The sequence below is a fragment of the Protopterus annectens genome, chromosome 9.part0, assembly GCF_019279795.1.
Source record: "Protopterus annectens isolate FY-2018-M chromosome 9.part0, PAN1.0, whole genome shotgun sequence".
NCBI classification, from domain to species: Eukaryota; Metazoa; Chordata; order Ceratodontiformes; family Protopteridae; genus Protopterus; species Protopterus annectens.
In genome coordinates, this window is record NC_056743.1 from 881,897,217 (window position 1) to 881,920,410 (window position 23,194).

General features: G+C 37.0%; 1 protein-coding gene across 5 annotated transcripts in view; it reads left to right on the top strand.

Annotated features, from left to right (window-relative positions):
* The window catches only part of ARHGAP9 (Rho GTPase activating protein 9), a 1,328,608-nt gene that overhangs the window by 1,145,047 nt on the left and 160,367 nt on the right, over positions 1 to 23,194 (top strand). For all 5 annotated transcript variants that reach the window (XM_044083613.1, XM_044083614.1, XM_044083615.1 and 2 more), the window contains one exon: positions 6,599 to 6,676. In XM_044083613.1, coding sequence (XP_043939548.1) covers positions 6,599 to 6,676 — 78 coding nt within the window. The remainder of the gene's footprint in view (positions 1 to 6,598; positions 6,677 to 23,194) is intronic.

Consider the following 23,194-nt stretch of genomic DNA (forward strand, 5'->3'; position numbering starts at 1 on the left):
ATACAAAGCCCTAAACCTAACTACAATTAACCTACAAAGTATTCAAAACAAAATCCCCAACTTCCATGCCTGGATAACACATAACAAGCCCGACCTTATTGGCACCACAGAAACATGGCTAAAACCATATATTAAAAGCTCAGAATTCCTTCCTCCTGGCTTCGCTTGCCTCCGCTCAGATAGGCCACAAAAAGTGGAGGAGTAGCACTGATCTACCCCAAAACCTTTAATACAGTCCCATATAACTCTACCATACCCAATTTATCCACAGCGGAAATCCTAATAACCTTCCTAAAAATTAATGACAGGAAAAATATCATCATCCTCAACATTCCCCCTGGCAACAATATTCCCATACTAGAGGATATCTTAGCTTGGACATCAAGCAACATAACCATAGAAACTATAATCCTTGGCGATGTTAATATTAATTGGCTAGATGTCTCCCAGCAACACTCCTCAACAAGCATCATCCTATATAACTACAGTTAGCTAATTACTGGCATTACCAGACCTAATGAAAACGACAGTTGTGGTACAATCTTAGACTGGATTATGGTCTCTGAACCCAATAAAATATCCAGTACAGGAACTCTCCCTAACAGTATCAGCGACCACTTACCTGCCTATATAATACTTAAAACCACTTCCCCAGTAAACAGACATCAGTACAGAAATACCAGAGACCTATCAAATTTTTGCCCCTCTGCTTTCAACAACTGTTTAGACAGCATTAACTGGGATCCCTTAAAAATACTCCCTCTTGATGAAGCAGTTGAATTTTTCAACTCTGCTTTCCTTAATATCTTAAACAACCTCACTCCCCTCCAGCTAAAATGAGTAAAAGCCAGGCACACCCCATGGCTCACAAGAGCAACTAAACTGAACATGGCCTCTAGATACAAAGCCTGGAAGCTTTGGTAAAAGCACAAAAATCCTTCTGACCTTAAAACCTCCAAACATCTTCACAACCAAGTAAAGCGCCTAGTTATTAAAGATAAAAAAGACTACTGCCATAATCTACAAAACCAACACAAAACCCAAAACACTTCTGGAGCTCAATCAACAAGCTATTCTCTCTTGGGTTAAACAATAACCCCTGACCTAACCCAGACCCCCCCCCACTGAAATAGCCACACTCTTCAACACATATTTCATAGATATCATAGCCAATCTTACCACCAGCTTTCCTCAGAACCTCTCTAAACCATCAAACCCTCCCCCACAAATACCTCCATTCCCCACTCATAACTTCTCTCTAGCACATATCTCTACTGCCACTGTAAAGAAACTACTACTCAAACTAAAGCCTTGTACCACTGCCCCTGATGACCTGCCTCCAGAATTCCTTCAAACAGCCGCAAACTCCATTGCCTACCCTGTCAGTCTACTTCTTAATAGGTCCATTACAGAGTCCTATGTTCCCACCATTTGGAAAAAAGCTTACATTCTCCCACTGCACAAGGGCAGTAACAATACAGACATCTCCAACTTTCGACCCTTCGCCATTCTTTCTCCCATCTCAAAACTCCTGGAAAAATGTATACAGAGCTAACCCCAAAACTTTCTACTCAGCAATAATCTACTAACAGTAAGCCAACATGTTTTTTGACCTGGACATAATAATACTACAGCTCTTCTATCCTTCTGTGACTATGTCAACCAAGTGCAAGACACTGGAAAACTTGTCTCCTCTCTATTTCTCGACCTCTCCAAAGCCTTTGATACTATCTATCACCCTCTTCTTCTTATAAAACTATCCAACTTAGGAATCTCTCCTACCACCCTACACTGGTTCTCCAACTATCTCACAGACAAGCAACAAGCTACTAAATGGCTACACTCTTTTTCTCCTTTCCTCAACACCACTACTGGGGTATCCCAAGGATCCATCTTAAGACCTCTGCTATTCACCATTTTTATTAATGACTTCCACTCTTTTCTCACTCAAGGCACAGTCGTCCAATATGCAGATGATTCCACTATCATCTGCACTGCCAATTCTCCACCTGAACTCCTGAAACTTACCCAGTCAGCTCTCAGCTGCACCAAAACATGGATGGCTAACAACCACCTGGCCTTAAACCTCAAAAAAGCCAAGCTAATGCTATTCACCCCTAAGAAGTCCACTACTATAAACAAAGACTCTTTCCCTATTCTCTCCCAAGATAACACCACTATTGAGGTAGTCACACATACTAAGCTTCTAGGTGTCACTATAGACAAACACCTAACTTTCAGCTTGCATATACAAAACAGCATTAAAAAAAGCGCACCAGAAACTAGGCATGCTATACCGTTACAAAACCTTCCTAAATCAGTCCTCAAAACTATCCACTGCCTCCTACTTCCTGCTACCAGCACTTCTTTATGGTGTTCCTCTCTTTACCAACATACAGGCCAGTCTTAAATCCAAACTAGACTCATGCTATAACAAAATCACTAAGTTCATCACTAATGGATGACATTCCTCCCATCACTGTACTTCTCTTTGGCAACTAAACTGGCTGGAACTTCCCCAGCATCTTACATACATACAACTAACAACTGCCCACAAACTAATATTCACTCCCTCCAGCTGCCCTTCCCTCTCCTCTCTGCTCACTGTTTACCTTCCTAGCAGACCTCTCTGCTCTGAAAATCAAATGCTTGTACAAGTGGCCAAACCTAACCTCTCTGCTGGTCAAACGCTCCACTCCATTTCCACTGCTAGACTGTGGAACTCTCTCCCACCTCACCTCAGAACCATTAGTAATGCTTCTTTCTTCAAAAAGGCCTTGAAACAACATCTCACCTCCCAGTGGCTATGCTCATGTGCTAGCTCCTCCCCACCTATAACCTGACTTGATCTCTCAACTACTACTCCATCCTTAGAAAAAACTTAGAATCTGGATACCATGAAACCTGATATTGTAGTATCCTATTATTTATACTGTGAAACCTGATGTTGTAGTATGATATTGTTGTTGATGTCTGCTATTCAGATGTCTGCATTGTGCAAAACCATTGTTGTTCATGTCTTGTTATTGAAATGCATGTATTTTTAAATCACTGTGGAGCTTTTCTCCTCGGGCCTTCACTGAAAATGTGTACCTGTTGACCCAGTGGACCTTTCCGGTAAGCAAATAAATAAATAAATAAAATATCTCAATGATGGCAATAGAACAAAAGAGTAATAAAAGAAAGTCATATGGAACAGAGGACCATTTGCTGTTTCATAATGGAAAATTGTAAAAAGGTGAAGAATCTAACTATGGCATGGATAGACTACAAAAAAGCATTTGACAGCATCTCACATTCAGGATAAAGGAGTGCTTACAGATGTATACGATACACCCTACACTGATCAATTACATTACAGTGATCATGAAACAGTGGCAGACCACTCTGCAGCTAAGCCATGATAATGGACAAATTATTATCCCAGGGATTAAATTCAAAGGAGGATATTCCAGGGTGACTCTGTCAGCGCTGCTCTTTTATCTTACCCTTAACACATTAAGCTGCCTACTTAACAGATTAGGTCATGGTTACAATTTGGCTCCCAGAAAAGAATAAAGTGTATAGACTTCTCAGCTTCCTTTTGTGGGTGTTTTAAAACTGTATAGTTCATCAGATGAACTGAAAGCACAACTGTAAATGATAAAAACTTTTTCAGATAATATAAGAATGTCATTTGGTCTTGATAAATGTGCAAAAACAACCTTTAAAACAGGAAAGCTGCAGCACCAAGAAAATATCAATTTGGGACAAGAATGTGATATAAATGAACTTGAGTAGGAGGGAGTGTATACATATTTGGGAATGGGAACTGATGAAAGATCAACAATAAAATATGAACAAACGCAAACAAAATTTAATAAGTAATGTTTTAGAGGACAAAAATGAATACTGAAAACAGCCCTGACAACTAGGAATAAAGTCCAAGCTATAAACCAATTTGTTCTTACTGTTCTAACTTACAGTTGTGGGGTGATTGACTGGCACAAAAAGGTATTGTATCAGTTTGACAGGAAAATAAGAAAAGTGCTTCATGCTTATCGAATGATTTATAAAAATTAGTTTATACCATAATAATATATTCCCCATTCTGAAGGAGGTAGGGTCCTCATGTAAATTGATTACATGTATAGATCTGCAATCATAGGACTGCTTACATATCTGCTAACCTCACAAGATACAAACATAGTGAAAGTTTTAAAACATGTGGAGAACAAGTCTAAGATGACTTCACTGCTTAGTTTAGCAGAAGCTTATCAATGTCAAGTGGGAATGGAAATCAAACCATAAGTAGACAAAAATCAGGAAGCAACTGAATGTGCCACAAAGCAAAAGAAAGAATATAAGGTAAAGGATCAGATGAGAGGGCAAGAAATGTGGAAAAGGCATAAATATAGTTGCAAGTATAGAAAACTCCTGGAACAACCTCATGTCGATCAGGATATGATGCAAGAATGTTTAAGGAGAGGTAAATGTAAACCAAAAGACAGACCACCCCAGGATAGTGGACTGAGTACACATTGGTTTATAAAGTCCATTGAAAATGTCAGAGAAATGGACAAATGCAGGTTTTTTAAAACAGAATTGGAAACAGCCACATATCTTGTTGCTGGGTGTGATACAGTAAGGGCAGAAGGCCTGTATATTGAAAGGCATAATAATGTGGCAAGACTGTTGCATTGGGAATTCTGCAAACATTACAATTCTGAAGTAGCTGAGAAGCACTGAAAACATGAACCACAAAGCATTATAGAAAACGATGAAGTTTCTATCACATGGGATTACCCATTATCAACAGTTCAAAAAACAGATGCTAGAAAATCAGATATACTAGTCCATGAAAAGAAGACAAAAGTAACATTGAACATTGAAATTGCTATCTCCAGTGATTACATTGTCTTCTGTACAGAGAGACACAAACAGATAAAATAATAGGATTTGCAGGCAGAAATGAGGGCAGTGTGTAAGAAGGATACCCATACTGTTCCATTAATAGAAGAAACAGTGGTACTCATAAAAAAGAATGTACAGTCGTATTTAGATATACTACGATGATACGTGTAACTCTGTATGAACTGCAGACAGAGTCAGTTCTGGGCAAAGTGCGGGTGCTGCGAAGAGCACTTTTGGGTAACATCAAAGACTGAAACAATACTAATTTCAAGAACTTTAATCATACTTTGACTTAATAATGGGGTCCATTCCTGTCATAGTATTAGAAGCCCAAACGACTTGGAGACATTAAACTGTTAGTGTTTTAAATCATTTAAACAGCCTCCATGTAAATAATGGCTTGTTGCTTAAATGATTACCAGCATTTGTTGTCAACAGCAATGATCAGGCGATCACACCACTTGTAGGGCTTAGTCAATAACTCTTTTACAGTAGTAGTCATGCCCCATAACAGCTTATGTCAAGGAACGCTGCTTCCCTTTGCCCTACCATAGTTATAATTTTGTTTACATTTATAAGGGTGATCCCAAAGTAACACATTTGTTGAATAGGATGGACTTTTCAAAGCCCAAAATATTCTGAAACATATGTTTCTTCAGGGTGGCAGTCCTCCAACAACCCTTGATATGGGGGGATTTTCCCTCTACTCTCCCTATTACATGAAATCGTTGAGATACCACAATCCTTCTAACAGCAAAATCCCAGACTCATATGCTAGTGATTGTAAATTAGAGTATCTGTCACTACTGTCATACTTGGGCTTGGCACCCTAAACAAGCAGTATCCTGGAGAATTAATTAAAACTCCACCGAGACTTGTAGGAACAAAGACCACCACAGGATTACTGTTAATATTTAGAATAAATATATTTAATGCTAATCCTGTGGTGGTCTTTGTTCCTGTAAGTCTCAGTGGAGTTTTAATTGTTTTGGTATGCCTTTTCTGCTTATTCATTTGGGATAGCATTGGTTTGTGTATTCTGGAGAATTAGGTTTGATCCCCATAGCCTGCACAACCATTCTTTAAATTTCCTACTTAATATCACATGCTCTCAATGAAAGCAGTCTTTAAGCCTTGGTCTTGATGTTTGTTGTAACTGACTAAAGCAGCATAATCACAGCCAATCAGTGATAGAAAATATTTCATAAGACACTTTCTGACAACTAAGATTGGTCTATGTGCAGATATTTTAAAGGGAGATGCTTTCTTACTTATTGTTTGCTTATGCATGGGTTGTGCAAATGTAACTATATCAGAAAACCACTTTAACCTTACATTATAAGTTTCTGCTCATAAACCGAGGAGAGTTAACTTTACACACAACCTTTTAGACTGCTTACTATGAAGTTAATATGTGCTACATTGATTCATTCTCTATCTGGGAAAGCATACTTAGTACAAGCGCCTCTTTTCAGATGTAACCCAAAAAGCAATGCTTAGAATCTCATAGAATAAGAAAGTGTAAATGCAGGACTGCAGGATGAAGTTTGCTATTATTGTAGAACCCTAACCAATTGTACTAAATTGCTAGCTATTTCTGGCTAGTGATCTGTAACAGAAAATGACAGTGTTTTGTTAAAAATAACAATTCAAAATTATATGTATCATTTACATAAATTAAATCACAGTTTTCGTTTCCCTTCAGGCTTGGAAGCAGATGGGATTTACAGGGTGAATGGAAACCTAGCCATTATTCAAAAGCTAAGATTCATTGTTGATCATGGTGAGTACTTCTCTTTGTTCACCTTGCCAGCCTGCCTACAGCTTTCCCTTTTTGCCACAGTTCTGTAAGATTCTGCTCATTTTGAAGAAGGAAGAGACCAGCATGGGAAGTTTTGCACAGTCTGTAGCAATCTAGCACTGGTCTTTCTTTTCTGGAATATCTAGAAAAAAATGCTGTCCCTACTGTTTATTAAGCTGCTATATAATTCCTGATGTGTTGCAAGAAGTTCAGTTCTTAGCTGTCAGCAGATATGTAAAATGTACCCTAAAATTATGTAGTTTTATACATATATATATGTGTGTGTGTGTGTGTGTGTGTGTGTGTGTGTGTGTGTGTGTGTGCATGTGTGTGTGTGTGTGTGTGTGTGTGTATATATATATATATATATATATATATATGTATATATATATATATATATATATATATATATATATATATATATATATATTTTTTAATCTGGAAGAAAAACAGTTACAAATAATGTAATAGACTAGGCCTGGCTAGATTTTGTATTGCTCAACATTCTGTGGGCCAATCAAAAAGAAAGAAATGAAAAAAGAAGAAAGGCAAAGAAAGAAAAAAAATATTGCCTAAACATTTGCTAAAATAACATATATAAAACAGCCCCATATACCTCACTACTGCAAATATGTTTAATAGTCCATAAAGGATGACAGCAACACTGCCTTGTATGAATTTTTGTATATCAGTTTGTGTGGATTTTTTTATTGACCATTAAACACATTTTCTGCATTGAAGTATCTAGACAATTTTTTTTTGTGATTTTGGACATTAATTGTCACTGTTTTTGGCTGAAGGACCACCTTATGAGGCATCAGCAGTGTTACTGATCAATATTAAGTCCACTCGGTAAAGCAAGTGAAGCAATTTGAAGTAATTGGACAAAATTGTTAAAAGGAGTGTCAAAAGATGACTTTTGGATTTTGATAGAACATTTTTTTTTATCCAAGAAATAATGTTATGTGTGTAGTGCATGTAGATATGACTCAGTATTAATGCATCAGATTCAGTTAAGGATATATTTGGCCCTGCTTCCATTTGTAGCAGTTGTTAATGTTTGCCTCATCAAGGTTACTGGTCAACAGCAAGCTATCGCTTGATGTAGGACTTGAAATGTTTCTAGTACATGTTTGTCCAAAACATGACTTCTGAATATTGATTTATTTATTTTTTTTAATGAAGAAAATAAATGTTCACAGCAATATGTACAGAGGTAGCTGATATCTGCATCAGTATTGTCACTAGTTAATAGCAAACCAGTACTTTGTGCAGTACTTTGAAGTATTATAGATAAACTGTTTCTAAAAGATAACTTCTGGATTAGCTGGATTATGACTTTTTTCATCCAAAAAAATATATTTTCTTAGCAACATGCACTGAAAAGTAATGCTATGTAGCCTTTTATGTATTTCCTTTATTAACTAGGCAAAAGAACTTATGCCAAACACTGGGCCATTTACAGTTAAGACTCAGGCCGAATAACAACAAAACATATAGCAGTATATAAATAGTTAAGAACAATTGATATAAATATACAGTAGTAAAGTAAATACATGCATAATTATAATCTCAGCTTTTCATTTGCCCTAAGTATTAATTGCCTTATAAATTAAATGATGATGATGATGATGATGATGATGATGAAGAGGGTAATTATGATGGTGAAGAAGATGATGATAGCGGAACAAATTTATAGATAACTTTGTAGGAATATACGTATGTCATGGAGTTGAAGCTACATTTGGTATTGCTTTGTTTGCAGGGGTAGCAGATATCTGCATTAACATTTGATGTACCAGTTTGAAATATTGCTGATAAAAGTTAGTGTCTAAAAGATGAGTCTTGATTTTACCTTGATGTCACAAATGAGGCAATAACTGTTCATAGCAATATCTCATACCAAATAATGAAATATATCTAAGTGCAAGTCTGAGAAGACAGGAATATGATTTAGGAGAATCATATTAGCAATGGTCAGTTTTTAGAGAAGACTGTTCTCAGCTTGCTTTTTTCCTGTAGGTGAAAGTGTTCTAATTTATAAAGAACTGCTGTTGGATTCACTTTAAATGAATTTCTAAAAATGTTAATTTTTATCAACATTTTGTCTGAAACCAGAACATTTTTCATCATATGCATTTATTAAGATGGCAAGAAATTCAAAGCACTTATTATGTTCATGGTCAGCTAAATATTTGCTTATGTCCTCTGTAAATGCCAAATCATTCAACCGTAAGTTGTCATTTTAAAAGTGGGCATCATGTCCTTTGTCTGTAATAAATGTTTTTTTATCTTCAATAAAAACCCAGAACCTAACAGGAGTGTCACTTAACTGGTGAACTTGAGTGAAAGAAATAACCATCATATTCAAACCCTACTTCCAAAAGAAAAGCTTCAAAATTGTTTCTGATTAAGTTCTCTGGGTGTAATGAAGTTTATTTTTGAAACTACATCGTTCATGATGAGTTGCATTTTAAGCACCTTTGCAGCTAGCCACTGATGGAAGGGTGGACAATAATTCATGAGCCACAGAATTAAGCATTAATGTTACAAAAATCATTCTTGTTGCCTGTCATTGATGAGGATCTATCTGTTGCTAAACCAATGATCGCATTTAGAGGTAAATGGAATTTATCCAAAACTTTCTTTACCTCTTTATATATATATATATATATATATATATATATATATATATATATATATATATATATATATATATGTATGTATATATCATCTTGGTGCTGTGCCTTTCACTGACCACACTTCTAACATTTCTACTACAGTAAAAAAATTTTTGTTACATAACTAATAAAGATAGATGGTTGATATGCGTCACTTGCATCTGTGTTTTCTTTAAGGCACAAACTTTGTACTTGGCAAACTGCAAGCCAAATTTGAACTAGGTTTGTCACAATACTGAATGCCAAGTCTTCACCTCTTCTGGGAACAGTATAGTGTCTTAGTGACTTAGTGACTTATTTTTACTCTATTGAGCTTCTGACAGGTCAAACAATACTTAAGAAAATCCCAAAACACTGTTTTACAAGATCACCATCAGAAAATAGATTGCCCGTTTTTAGCCAGCACTTCAGCTGCAAGTAAACTGACCTTTTTTGCTTCTACTGTATGTGAGTCAAGTGAATTGAACATAGACTGCTGCCAAAGAAAATTTTGTGTCAAAGACTTGAATCTGTTCCGTCATTGCTGACCAATGACACTGTCAAAATCAACTTCATGCTTTGTGCTATAATTCTGTTAATATATGCCTTGCAACAATCTGACTGCTGACAATAAGGCACAATGCACCTCTACAATGCTTAGTTACAAATATGTCATTAGAGCATGACTATTTAAATATAGTCCTTTCATTGTAAACTTTCATTTCTTGAACTGAGGGGCTGCCATAGCCAAGAGATAAAATATACTGTTTTAAGAACTAAAATGACTATGACTATGCAGTCACTCACATTAAATCTCAGCTTTGAATTAGGGTTTTTTCCATAACAAGTTGAAATATTAGCTGCAGACAAGAGAAGACATAAGAATTACTGTAGTAAACTCCATGTTTGTAACTTTTAAAGTCATTGTTAGGAATATGCAGAACTAATAGAATGATTTCTGAATGTGAACTTCTAATTCTCAGTGAAATGCTTTTCCTCATTTTTTTACAATAACATTTTAAATTCTGGAAATTAATTGCTTTCTTGGCCATGAAATTGTGATTTTTTTTCAGTTCATGTGCTATAAAAGAAAAGGGTATATATTTGAGAAACACCAGATATACCACATTTAGGTGTGAATAATTTGCAAGTATAACAGTCACAGTAATATACTTCAGCTTGTAGGTGTCAGAGATGCACACTGATCCTCTCTATGTAATCCATATTACGATTATTTAAGTGAACATGTAACTGTCTTTCAGCTGCACACATAGCTTCATTAAAAAATAGACCTCATTCTGTACACTACTGATGTCTCATATTAAGAAAATTAAATACATAATGGTTTCAAAATGTAATTTACACTTGCTGCTGTTAGCAACATAGGATACCCCTGGCAAACTACATCACTTTTCATTTAAACAATGCTTTCATAGACAACATGCCTTCAAACTTGCACATCTCTCCTAAAAGCCACATTCTGTTTACAGTACACCACTGCGGGTTGATTGTGATGAAAATAAAATAGACCACAGTACTGTATTTCATCTTGTTGCTCACAGACATATATACAGCTCCCCTGGCAAGCCATGTGAATATTTATATAACACTGTTCTCTGCTTTTATAAACACATCCTGCCTCCCATGTATGATTAGGCTTTCAAACTAAAATAACCTTTGCCTGTCCAAAGATGCAGTAATTTGTGCGGTCAACTTTCTTCCTAGCACAGAAGAGTCAGAAAGTTAAAAAATATATCAGTTCAAGAAAATGATCAAATGTTCTTAATAAAATAGAAAAGCTCACATATTGACTTGACTGTTACATTCAAAGAAAAGAAGTGTACACCACACTACAGTGATCTTTTTAAAGATGCCTCAGTTGCATGAAATTAACATCATCTGCTATTAGTTCCTTTGACTGTGACAACTCTTGGATATAGCTCTATTATTGGCTGTAATACCAAGACAACAAAACAGCAGAAAATGGATCCTTTTGCTTTCAAAGTGGAATGGCATAGCCACATAATAAGTCCTTTGGCTGGCTAACATTGTGGCACATGGACTTCCAGTTGGACAAGCCTGTTGCAGATATGATTTTTGTATTATGAATACCATTTATTAAAAAAGTAATCATAGTGATAACATTTGTTTTAACTAGAAAATATGTTTCTCTCTTTTTTAAGGTACATTTGTTTTTTTTAACTTACTCCTCTGCCTGTTTTTATATATAAATATCTTGTTGATATGCTCACATATAGCTATCTGTAGACAATCAAAGGTTCCCTTGTGATCTAGTTTCCCTCTAGTCAGGATAAATTTCCCTATGGTGGTTGTTTTATCTGTCCATTTGTTGTCTCTGTTGTTGACAAAAATGAATGGGGTGACTTTGCCACAACTGGCCATTGAACTTCATATTCAGAAATGGTTGGTTATTTCATTTTCTACTCATGCAGACTATTTTTATTGGTAAAATAAAAATAAAGCATAAAAACCTGTCTGGAGGAACACACATGGAATAGAAGAAGGGTTGTTTGGATAGCCCTATAGCTTGCCATTTTGCCTCTATATAATAGGGTAAACCTGGTACTCTATATGCTATTATATTAGAATAAATTCATTCTTTCTTTAGGGCTGGCAAGGTGTTGAATCAGATTTCATGTTACAAATAGAGTGCCATTATTGGGAAATTCAACACTTTAGCTCCTTCTGAATTAAAATCAGAATGCAGTTGGAGATTATTACAATTTGGCATAGTGGTATGTTGCTCTGACTGTTTTGCACAGGGTCCTGCATTCAAGACTTGGCAGTGAAATGCATGGTGGTAACACAGCATTTCCCGGGGATCACATCAGTCACCCTGCTAGACAGGGGTTCAGGGAAGTAGATATTGTGGGAAGAAATATCCAGGGAATTGTTTTGGCTAGGATTGTATAGGCACTAGGGCCAATAGCCTAGTACCAACCTATGAACCTATGAAGCTATGAACTTAACTGAGTGGCAGTGACTAGTGCTGTTTTTTATATACATGCTGTGTATGTTTTTTAATCCTCCCCAGAAAGGCTTTTGCCAAGGCATCAGGAAAAATTAAGATTTTATACCTGTTTATTAAAATAACACTGACTTGTCTGAATCTTGGTTTCTGAAAATGAACTGCACTATGGTTCCATATGGACAAAAAATAAAGAAGATAATGAAATGAAGGGTTTAATTATCTTTCATTGGAGCTGCATCACACCTGTAATGATTTAAATTGCTATCCAGGACTAAATGTGTAGCTGACAGTGTGTGGGTACAGAAGGTGTCATCTGTGGGTCAAAATGCTTACTATAAGAGTAGATGTGAGGAGTGATCTCTGCAACAGTAAATTATAACATGAGTTTACCCACTATATGTGTGTCCTTTTTTCCTTGCCAAAGTTTTCATCTGCTGTGCACTTATCCATGGGAAAGCCATCTCTGTTTTTGCACCCATGTTTCATGGAACCATGGTAGGTGTGACAAACATTGAGATATAGTCAGAGTTGCTAGGAACTTTCTCAGTTCTATGGGCCTCTTCTGACCATCACAAGAAACTTTGTTTATGGCAAGTCATTGTCCTTTTTATGAAAAACACACTATAGGATAATGCAAAGGATCCATACCAGGTTACATAGTTCAGAAAAAAAATATATATCTTCCACTTTTGAATGTAATGCTTTATTTATATTAGGTCTCCTAGCTTTTTGTAAAATATTTTGAATTTGAACTGACACGGTGCTGTCTTTCAGTCTGAACATGTTAATATTGTTTTTTATTACACTTGTGGTAAACCCCAGATTTGTACTGTGTCTGGCAGTTATCCAGAAGATTAAGTCTATTAGATGGGAATAAGCTGCTTCCTGAGGTCTAGGATTTGATTCCTTCAGACTTCATTTGACGTCTGTGTGACTCTGAACAAGTCACTTAACCACACAGTGCTTCAGGGATGAGTCTGAAAAAGGGTCCATGTGGACCAATGCTGCACTCCCATTAATAAATACACAATCTTTGACCAGTGGAAACTTGCATGTACGTGCAATCCACTCATACACGAAACCTCTAGGTTAGGCAAAACTAAAAAAATAATAGTGACCGATACACCATCTTTGATTTACACAACTTTGCCATGTATAGTATTGTCAAAAGTCATCATAAAATATATCCTTGTTCAACTGTGCATTTTTCTCACTCTCAACAGCTTGCATTGACAGAACAGACAGGATGCAATATAACTGTGGTAAATATAGCTTCAATCAGATTCATGCCATAACTTTTCCAATTTCAATTCCCCTGTCTGATACTTACTGAATATAGTTAATTTAACTATTCCATATTTGCCCCAAGTCAAGCAATAAGAATACAATTATTTTTTCTAAACCCACCACCCCTGACAGTTTTCCCTTTACAGTCTCAACAGACTTAAAGTTTTGAGAATGGTATATAACACCTTCTTTTGTATCATTCAGGACTTGTGCTGGTATAATTGCCATGATGGAATAGTGCAACGGTTGCCTTGGGCACTAGAGAGATAGAATTAAATCTGCTTTGCCTTGTTTTGCTTCTGTCAATGTGGGGAAGGCTTGCAGTGAGGTTTGAATCAATGGGAAGAATAAAGCATCTATCTTCGAAGCTATGTTTAGAGGACAGAGGGAAGAAAATATTTTGTACTGATTGACATGTATCAAACAGATCCACTTCTAGGAGTTGCTACAACTGGACAGTGTCTTGGAAGATATGCAAATCCAGTTTGCATTCATGTGCACAAGCTGTCCTCCTGCTTAAACTACCTGCTAATTTTGTAAACCAAGAACCTGAACTGCTGTCCCAGTAGGTTTATATGTATAGGTGGAAGGATCCAGTTCCTCCTTTGTTTGTTTATGTACCACATTATACTGATTTGAAGATAGTTGACTGAAATTTTTCCTGTCATGTTCCTGTAAACTGCTTTCATATCCTCCTTGTTGATGCAAAGTGATTTCATCTGTTGCAATCTGGCTATCTGCAGCAAAAAAGCTGTTAATATGGCCACACCAAGCATAATCTAAAGAACGTGTTGCTAAATAGTAGACTTTGTATGGGGGGAAATTAAATCAATCCAGTGGATAAGTTTGCCTTATTTCTACATCAAAGTAATTATTTTGTTTATACATACTGCAAAACAGTTTTTCTTTCACATCTGTGGTATCACCACCAGGGCTTGTGAGATGGATGTGTCCCTTGCATGCCCACACACCCTTCCCAATGGAAGAGGAAACCAGGCAGAGTTTCATAATTCCTCATTCTACTAACCAGCTCCAACAGGCACATGAGCCATTAATTAAACTTGTGTCACCTGATTCAAAGTCAGGACTTTATCTATCTATGCCATTGGAGATGGCCATGCTGTAATGGTAAAAACTAGCAACCAGAATGAAAACATACTGCAACATACAAAAAAAACAATAAAATGAAGAGCTGCAAACCACTCAGCAATTTATTAAAAGAAACTGATACACAAAACAAAAACTGAGTGCTTTCATTTTTACAGAGGACTTTTTCAAAGTTAAAAATGTCCAGGTTGCTTGTGACCTTTTAAAAATTCCCTTTGACCACTCTCCTTACAGGAATTGACCTCAGCATCTCCTTCCCAATTAGGTGATTGAAAAACAAAGTTCATGCTCTTAAAGGTGACTTGTCTATTATAAATACACAATAAAAATGGTAAAATAAAATAAATTGTGTGTGTCATGCAAGAATAATCATACAAACGTGAAACAATTTGTCATAGATATGCAAAATTAAACATTCAAGTTTGAATTACAATATAGTAGCTCTACGCTTCAGTGCACTGACAATCGAATTGTAATCATTAATACTGGGAGATTGAGTGGCTTTCAGTTTAATTTGGCACATCATTTCCTTGTGCTCAATAGCTATTTTAGTCACCCCTTCTTTCATTGCATATCACCTTGTCCAAAATGAAAAAGATAAACCTGTTGAACTGAGGACATAAAATGGTGTGCCTCTACATGGCGTTAGTGGATTTTTTCCTTTTTTATCTGGTATACATGTTCCTTAATTCTGTCTGTCAGCTGTCTGGTAGTCTTACCCACATAAACTGCTACATGTTGACATGTATACTGCTTCAGAGGTGTCACAATTACAAAGACCTCAACACCCTAGAGTTTTTTCAAAATTCCCAACGGTCACATACAGACCATTGTTAATAAACTTACAGTATTTACAGTGTGCACATTTGTTCATTGAGACAATTACACTGCTGGATCCATAAGAAACATTACCTTTTCCTAACATGTTTTAAAATGCATTTTCTGAAGGATTTTCTGTCATTTTTACTGAGTATAATCCTCAATGGCCTGCAATAAAACCATAAAGTATATGAAGAACAGACCAAAAATAGGAAAACAAATCAGGGATATTCTTCAAAATTAGGGACAGTTGAGAGCTATGTATTTCAATTTTGTCTGAAATAAACAGAAGCTGGAACAAAGAATTTGAATGTATTTCACACAAATGGTCATTAGTTTTTCCTGAGAAAATAACAAGAGTATATGTTACTTTCATTCAGCCAGCACCCAGCAGTTAGAGCCACATTGCTGACTCTGTATACCTAGACATCTAATTGCAAATAAAAGTAATGATCTTATAATGTATTTTAACTTTATTTCACACAGAGAGTAGCCACAGTAAAGTATTATTTCCATGTATTTAATTTCATTTGTTGATGCTTTATTATATGCAACGTTGTTTTGAACTACTCATTAATTTGATGAATGCTTATTAAGTGATGGTTTATAATGTGCTTAGCAGTGTAGTGTTATGTACTGATACTTGCTCTATACAACTCTAGAAAGTGTATTACTGTGGTTATTTATCATTTTAACTCCTGCTAAACCTAATTAATTTGATCTTACATTCTTAAACTTTGTTACCTTCTCTATACTCTTAGAATAGCCCATTCTCTGTTGCTTTGACTCACCGTGTTTCTTCCTCCATCTCTAGGAATAAGTTAACTACCTACTTATTAACTTTATTGTGTCCATATAGTATTCAGTTTAGTAGAGTTTTGCCTCATTTTCTTCCATTGCAGAGCCTGTGGATATTGCATCAGTCCAATTCCCTTACATAGCATTATCTCTGCCACTAGACACACCTCTATGAAAAACTTTTGTTATTGAAATATGTGCCTGTCCTGTGCTGGAAAGTGGCTGTGACATTCCCCCAAAGAAGTATTCATTGCATTCTAAGAACTACTTATAAAATTTGCCACTGTCGTATCACTTGACCATTAAGTTACACCATGTAAGCCAGTTACGTTGTAACCCTAGCTTCTTGTCTGCATTCAGTAAATGTAAGAAAGCCTGTTTCACTTTGTGGGTATTTGCTAATTATTGAGTATAAATTGCTCTCTGTAATAAATAGCACAAATATGTGCCTGCCTTGTGCTGGAAAGTGGCTGTGATGTTCTCCCCAGTGGAGTAATTCTTGCAGTCTATGGACCATTTACCAAATTGGTCACTGTCCTGTTACTTGACCATTAGATTACAGCTCATATGACAGTTAATTTTTATCCCTAGCTTCTTGTTATCTGCACTCACTATATGTAAGAAAAACTGATCTACTGTGCTACTCTTTGCTGAGCAGTAGCCATAAACTGCTCTTTGCAAAAAAAAAAAAAAAATGACCTAATGGTGCAAAGCTCACTAAGCTCAGCTTCACTACACCTGACTTCACTTCTTTCACCTACTCTACCCCCAATTCCCACCCAACATAACTGTACTGCATTATACTTTCCACATACGCCTTTCAATCAGAACACCCACTCCCTATACCTTCCTAAACAACTTTACTACTATCAAAGAAACACTCCTGTTTCTGTTCTCCTCTTCACTACTTCCAAAAATTCCCAGCTGCAGTTCTTCCTCCCATACTGCTTTGCACTGTATTCTCTACTAATCAGATCCCCTAACTGTACATTTTGTTTCTGAGCAAATGTACCACTTTCATCCCTGCAATCTTCTTTCATGAACTACAATCAGATTAATATGTTTCTCTCATCACTTCCTCTATAATATTTTTCAGCCATCTCCTTATTGTTCTATACTATTAGCCCTCTATACTCAATCTCTCTAGTCCATACACTATTAAATCAATACTTTTTTCTTACTACCCTTCTTTATCATACCTATTTTACACTGTTAACAGACTCATGCTATATAAATTCATCATCATTCATATCAATATTTCCATATATTTGCCTATAAATCCCTATACCTATTTATCAGTTGCTATACTGAACTATTAATCCTAACATCTTACTCTACTTTACTCCTCCAATTAATCTATTACTACCTAAAACTGCATCCCTCCACCTTTATATGCATCCTTCTAAATACCAAATATGCCACTACTTCATCTTCTTTCACTTGCATTTTTCACTATACTCACACTCCCAACAATCACAAGTCTTTCCCCCACTGTTACTTACTTGAACCTACCAAAGAATATTTAAATCAGAATAACACACTTCTCAAATATTTCTTTCAGCCTTCTTGACATTAATGACATTAATACCTTGAAATACAAGCAAATGACATACTCCACCATTATCCAAAATCGTCTGTAAACTCAAGCTTAAAAATAAGTTGCTCTTCAATATCCACATTGCTAACTGGACAACAACACTGTGAAGGAACATACATCTTAATCCTGGACTCACTCATCTAACCCCAGACTCCACCAAACCAGCCTCCACACATCTTGAAACAGCAACAGGCTACCTCCCCAACCAAAAAGGGCTTATTATGTTAAACAGTAATCTAAGAAGTCGCTATATCAAAATCACAGAAATTCATGCCTGCATAACTCCCCTAATTTCTTTACAGGCATAGAAACCTGGTTAAAGGCAATTACCAAAGATATTACAGTTATGTAAGTTAAACTTAAAATAATAGCAGATGTTCAATGATCACTGCTGCAGTAGTCTTAGCTTTATGGGTTATATCCTGCCAGGGATATAACAGCTGGCTAACTTCCAAAGCATCAGGGCACCTTCCACATGCCCAAACTGTCAGGCAACTTGTGATGAGCAGACTAAAAGACACATTTGGCCATGAAGCCCTTCAGAGCTTTCCTGCCAACAGAGAGAGGGAGGATGATTGCTGAAAGGACAATTCTACGAACTATAAAAAAAAATGTCCATGCCCTGGTATAAAAAATACACCAAAAAAACAAGGGAATTGGAGAGAGCAAATGGGTACAGCAGCAGTGATCATTCAAACATCTACTGTTATGATCAATTGTACTTACACAACTTTAGTATGTTCACCATATTGATCACTGCTGTAATAACCTTAGTTAAGTGGGTAGATTATCTTAGCCAATTACATTTGAGAGGTGGAAGAAGAAGAGTCCAGGAGCCCCTTGAGAATGTTCCTAGCAAACCTTGATCTGGATCTAGAGAAGGAATCAATAATGTTTTGCAAAAGAATGTACAGAGGACCAAGTAGCAGCTTCTAGAATACTTCTAGAATCAAACTCTTTCCAAAAAGCCATAGATGAATCCAAGGCCCTGGCAGACTGGGGCTTGACCCTGCTTGGAATAGTTTTGTTATGGTGTGTATAACAGAAGATAATAGTCTTAGATAACCATTTGAAGTAGTCTGTTTTGACACAGGTTGTCCCTTTTTTACCTTCACAAGAAATGGATAAATGATTTAAAAATCTGAAAGATTTAGTTCTGTCAAACTATTACTGGAGCTGTCTGTGGACATCCAAGGTATGGAGTATTCTTTCTCCCTCATTTTAGCTTCTGGAAAGAAAATGAGGGGATGAATAGTTTGGTTTAAAGTAAACTCGGATACCACTTTAGGCATAAAAGAAGGATTAGTTCTCAAAAAAAAAAAACTGTGCCTATGGAAATTGAAATATAATTGACTCAACAAAAGATTTTGCAACTCAGATAGCCTTCTTCCAGGTGTCAGAGCAATCAGTAAAACTGTTTTCCATGTTAAGAACCTTAAGTCAGCAAGAATAACTGGTTCAAAAGGAACAGTAATTAGCTTCTTTAGCACAAAATTAAGATCACAAGGATGGGCCACTGTTTCTTTTGGAGGCCTCTTATGCAAAACCCCTTTCAAGAACATTTTGACATGAGACTGCATTATAAAAGGAGGATCCATGGGCAGACATGCTGAAATGGCTAATAAATGTACCTTGATAGACGAATAAGAAAGACCATAGGATAGTAATTCACACAAAAATTGTAGAACCAGAAAACAACTAGCCCTGAATGGGTGCTGGTTATGTTGTTGGCACCAAATAAAATAAATTGTACAATTTGCAAATATTAGATTTTCTGGTAGCAGGCTTTCTTGCTTCCAAATGTACTTGCTGCATGTCCTCTGTAAACAAGTGCCTAAATGGAAATAAGACCCTATCATCCAGACAATCAATTGAAGTTGATTGATGTCAGGGTGTATCAAACAACCCTGTTCTTATGTGTATATCCAGTCTGTGAGGAATCTTATGGTAATTGCCCCTGGCCATTTCCAAAAGAAGGGAGAACTGTGGTTGCCTGGGCTAGAAGGGATGGAACACAGAGATCTTGGGGGATTCCTTTTGTATCTTTTAATGTACCCCGGATATTCTTGGAAATGAAGGAAAAGCATACAGGCACATTCTTATCCAATAAAAGAAAAAGTATCTGTCTTCCTGGCCTACTAAATTGAGTCCTGGAACAAGATCTTGTCAGTTTGTTCAGAGATGAGGCAAAGAGGTCTACTTGAGGAACTCACTACAAATGGATGAAATTGTGGAAGATCCTCCAATCTAGTTTACATTTCTGAGGGTCTGTCCTGGTTCTGCACAGCTTGTATATCCCAAGCTAATATGACTAGTCGGCAGAGGAAGTATGACCTGGTTTCCCCTTGTGTGTTGATGTATAATGTGACCATAGTATTGTGTGCAACCAGTTGAAGAGTTCACTAGGACCAAAGATGGTTCAGAGAATTGAGTGCCTTGATCAGGGCAAGCATCTCCTTGATTTTTTTGTGCTTGCATCTGTCTTTGGTGTCCCACACCCCCTGCACTTTTATCCCTCCTGAAACAGCTCCCCAAGCAAAGTCCAAGCATCTGTGGTCACTGACTGCTTTGCAGCAGAGAAGAAAAATGGGAGACCTGTATTTAAGGATATCTGTTGTCTTCACCAAAAGATTGCTCTTCTGGCAAATCCCATCATGGGGATTTGACAAGATATGTTGATGCTGGGATCAAAAATATTTCAGATACCACTGTAGCTTTTTGAACTGAAGTGCCTAGCTGATTTCCAGGAGCACAATCTTATTTGAAGGAGTCAAGAAAGACTTTTGAATGGTCTCTTGGAATCCCAGCTTATGTAAGAGGTCTCTCACTCAAAATAGAGAGATTACTGACACTCTTAAAAAGACTGCAAAAATAAGCAACTCTAAATTTTGAAAATCTGGATACGTTGTAGCCTGCAATGAACAGCTGTAACTGGAGTTAGACACTGTTCGTGCAGTGGATAGTCCAAAGAGTAAAGCAGAAAACTGGTAATGTGATCCAAACACACAATGCCTTAACAAACATCTCAACTCTGGATTAACATGGATGTGATGATAAGCTATTACCCTCCTCACTTAACTGGTTTCTTAATTGCCTCACTAATAGGTCCTAAGCACTGAAATGGTAAGATGATTTCTCATACTTTCTTCCTGTATCTGTCAGAGCTCCACAAGTGTCCATCCTAGGACTACTACTGTTTAACTTATTTATCAATAGCATAAACACTGCAGCCAAAGAGGCCAATACGCCAATGATTCCACTCTGATATGTGTTGCTAGTGTCACTTCCCATGCTCCAGACACTCTCACCCAGAAATCTTTCTCCTCCTATATCAAATAAATAAATAAATAAACTACTACTGTTCACCCCCCACCAAATCTCTTTCCTCCCAAAAAACTACCTTTAATATATTGTCATCCAACAAGACAATATATAATTGATATTCCACACCAAACTACAAGGTATGGTTACAGACGACAACCTGATATTTGAGCTCCATCTTCAGCAAGCCATAAAGAAGATGCACGTAAAGCTAGGATGCCTCTATAGAGTAAAACACTACCTTACTGACTCTGCTAAACAAACCATAGCCACTTCTTTTCTATTCCCCACCCTATCATATGCCTCTCCTATCCTAACCAATCTCATCTCCACTCTATCATCCAGACAAGAACAATGTACAATAAATTAGTCAATTCACAACTTAAAATGTAGATCAGAACATTGCCTTTCTCTAAAACAACTGAACTAGTTCAAACTAAATATTTCTCTATAGTGATGACAGTTAATAACAGCCTTCAAACTACTGCACAGCTGTGAAAAATTCCTATCTCTTCATTCCATCATTCAACATTACACTACTAAGAGACCTCTACACTCCACTGAGAAATCATTACATCTGATGTTGTTAATCTCCATTCATCACTGATGGGTTCAGTTCCGAGCCCTCGGAACCGAGTCAGCCTATTACCAAGCTCACGCCAGCCAAAAGAACTCTCAAGCTAAATCTCTCCCCAGAATGCCCTTCTCCCTGCTACCTCAGATCTTATTTGCCACGTAGTTTTAAAGCCGCATTTCAGCCGAGCTCTCAGCTAAGTGAAATCTTTTTTGATATTTGTGTAAACATTTTTGGATATCTTCATATTTTACCAAACCTTTAGTATTGCTAGTGTCTTTTCTTAGGTCTAACCCTATTCTTTCCACTCTACTCATTGTTAGCATTGGTAAACTTCAAGTACCATTGTTGGTATGGCCTTTTCCCTTACCCTTGTGGTATTTCCTCAATACCATAGCCGGTATTGTTTCTCCTGTTTAACCTGTTAACTTTTATCTTTATTCAGGTGTTTCCATTTCCTCTCTTCATACAGTGTATTATTATATTGGTAATTTTCTTGTGATTTTTTTGAATGGAGTTGACTTCATTATTGTTGGATTTTACAGTTGGTTGTGTTGCCCTTTTCTACCAAGATGTCAGATAAGAAGCGTACTTCAGGCTTTAAGCATTGTACTTCTTGTTAAGGGCAAGTTACCTAACAGTGATTCTCATGATGACTGTGTATACTGCTTGGGAGTGGCCCACCTTTCGGTGTAGCCTCCATGTGATATTTGTCAGAGCTTCAGCCAAAGCACTCTTAATGACTGCAAGAATAAACTCATTCTGAAGGGCTTACTCAAGTCTCCCTTTTCAGAGGCCATTTCTGCGATGGAGGTCTCAACCCCTCCTTCTAAGGACAAAAAAAGATCCCATTCTGTTCTTTCTTCACCATCGGGTGATCAGAGCAGACCTGGGAAGTCTAAGGTCCCTACGTTATCGTTGGACCATAAATCTGCCTCTTCGGTCCACCTTCCTCTGCTTCGACCATCTCAAAACCTTTGATACCGATGCCTGTTTTGGCACAGTTCCTCCCTCCAGCACTGATCATAGCTCTTACTATGCCTATTTTGACTTCAGCACCTGTAGCTACTTTGGCTCAGGGCACACCTTTGACTATGCCACCTGTTTCCATTTTGGAACCAACCGTTTCAGCTCCGAGTGCCACTTCGGCAACGAATGTTGTACCGACCTCACTGGATCTGACCCCTTTGCTCCCGGACTCAAAACTAGAGACTTCAGTGCCAGCAGACCTTGCACCATGGATCCAATACTCCCCCTCCATAGACCCGTTTCTAGGCCAAGCGTATAGCCCATTCCTCGAACATCCTGACTCTCTGTCTGGAGTATCCACTAGAATCACCAGGAG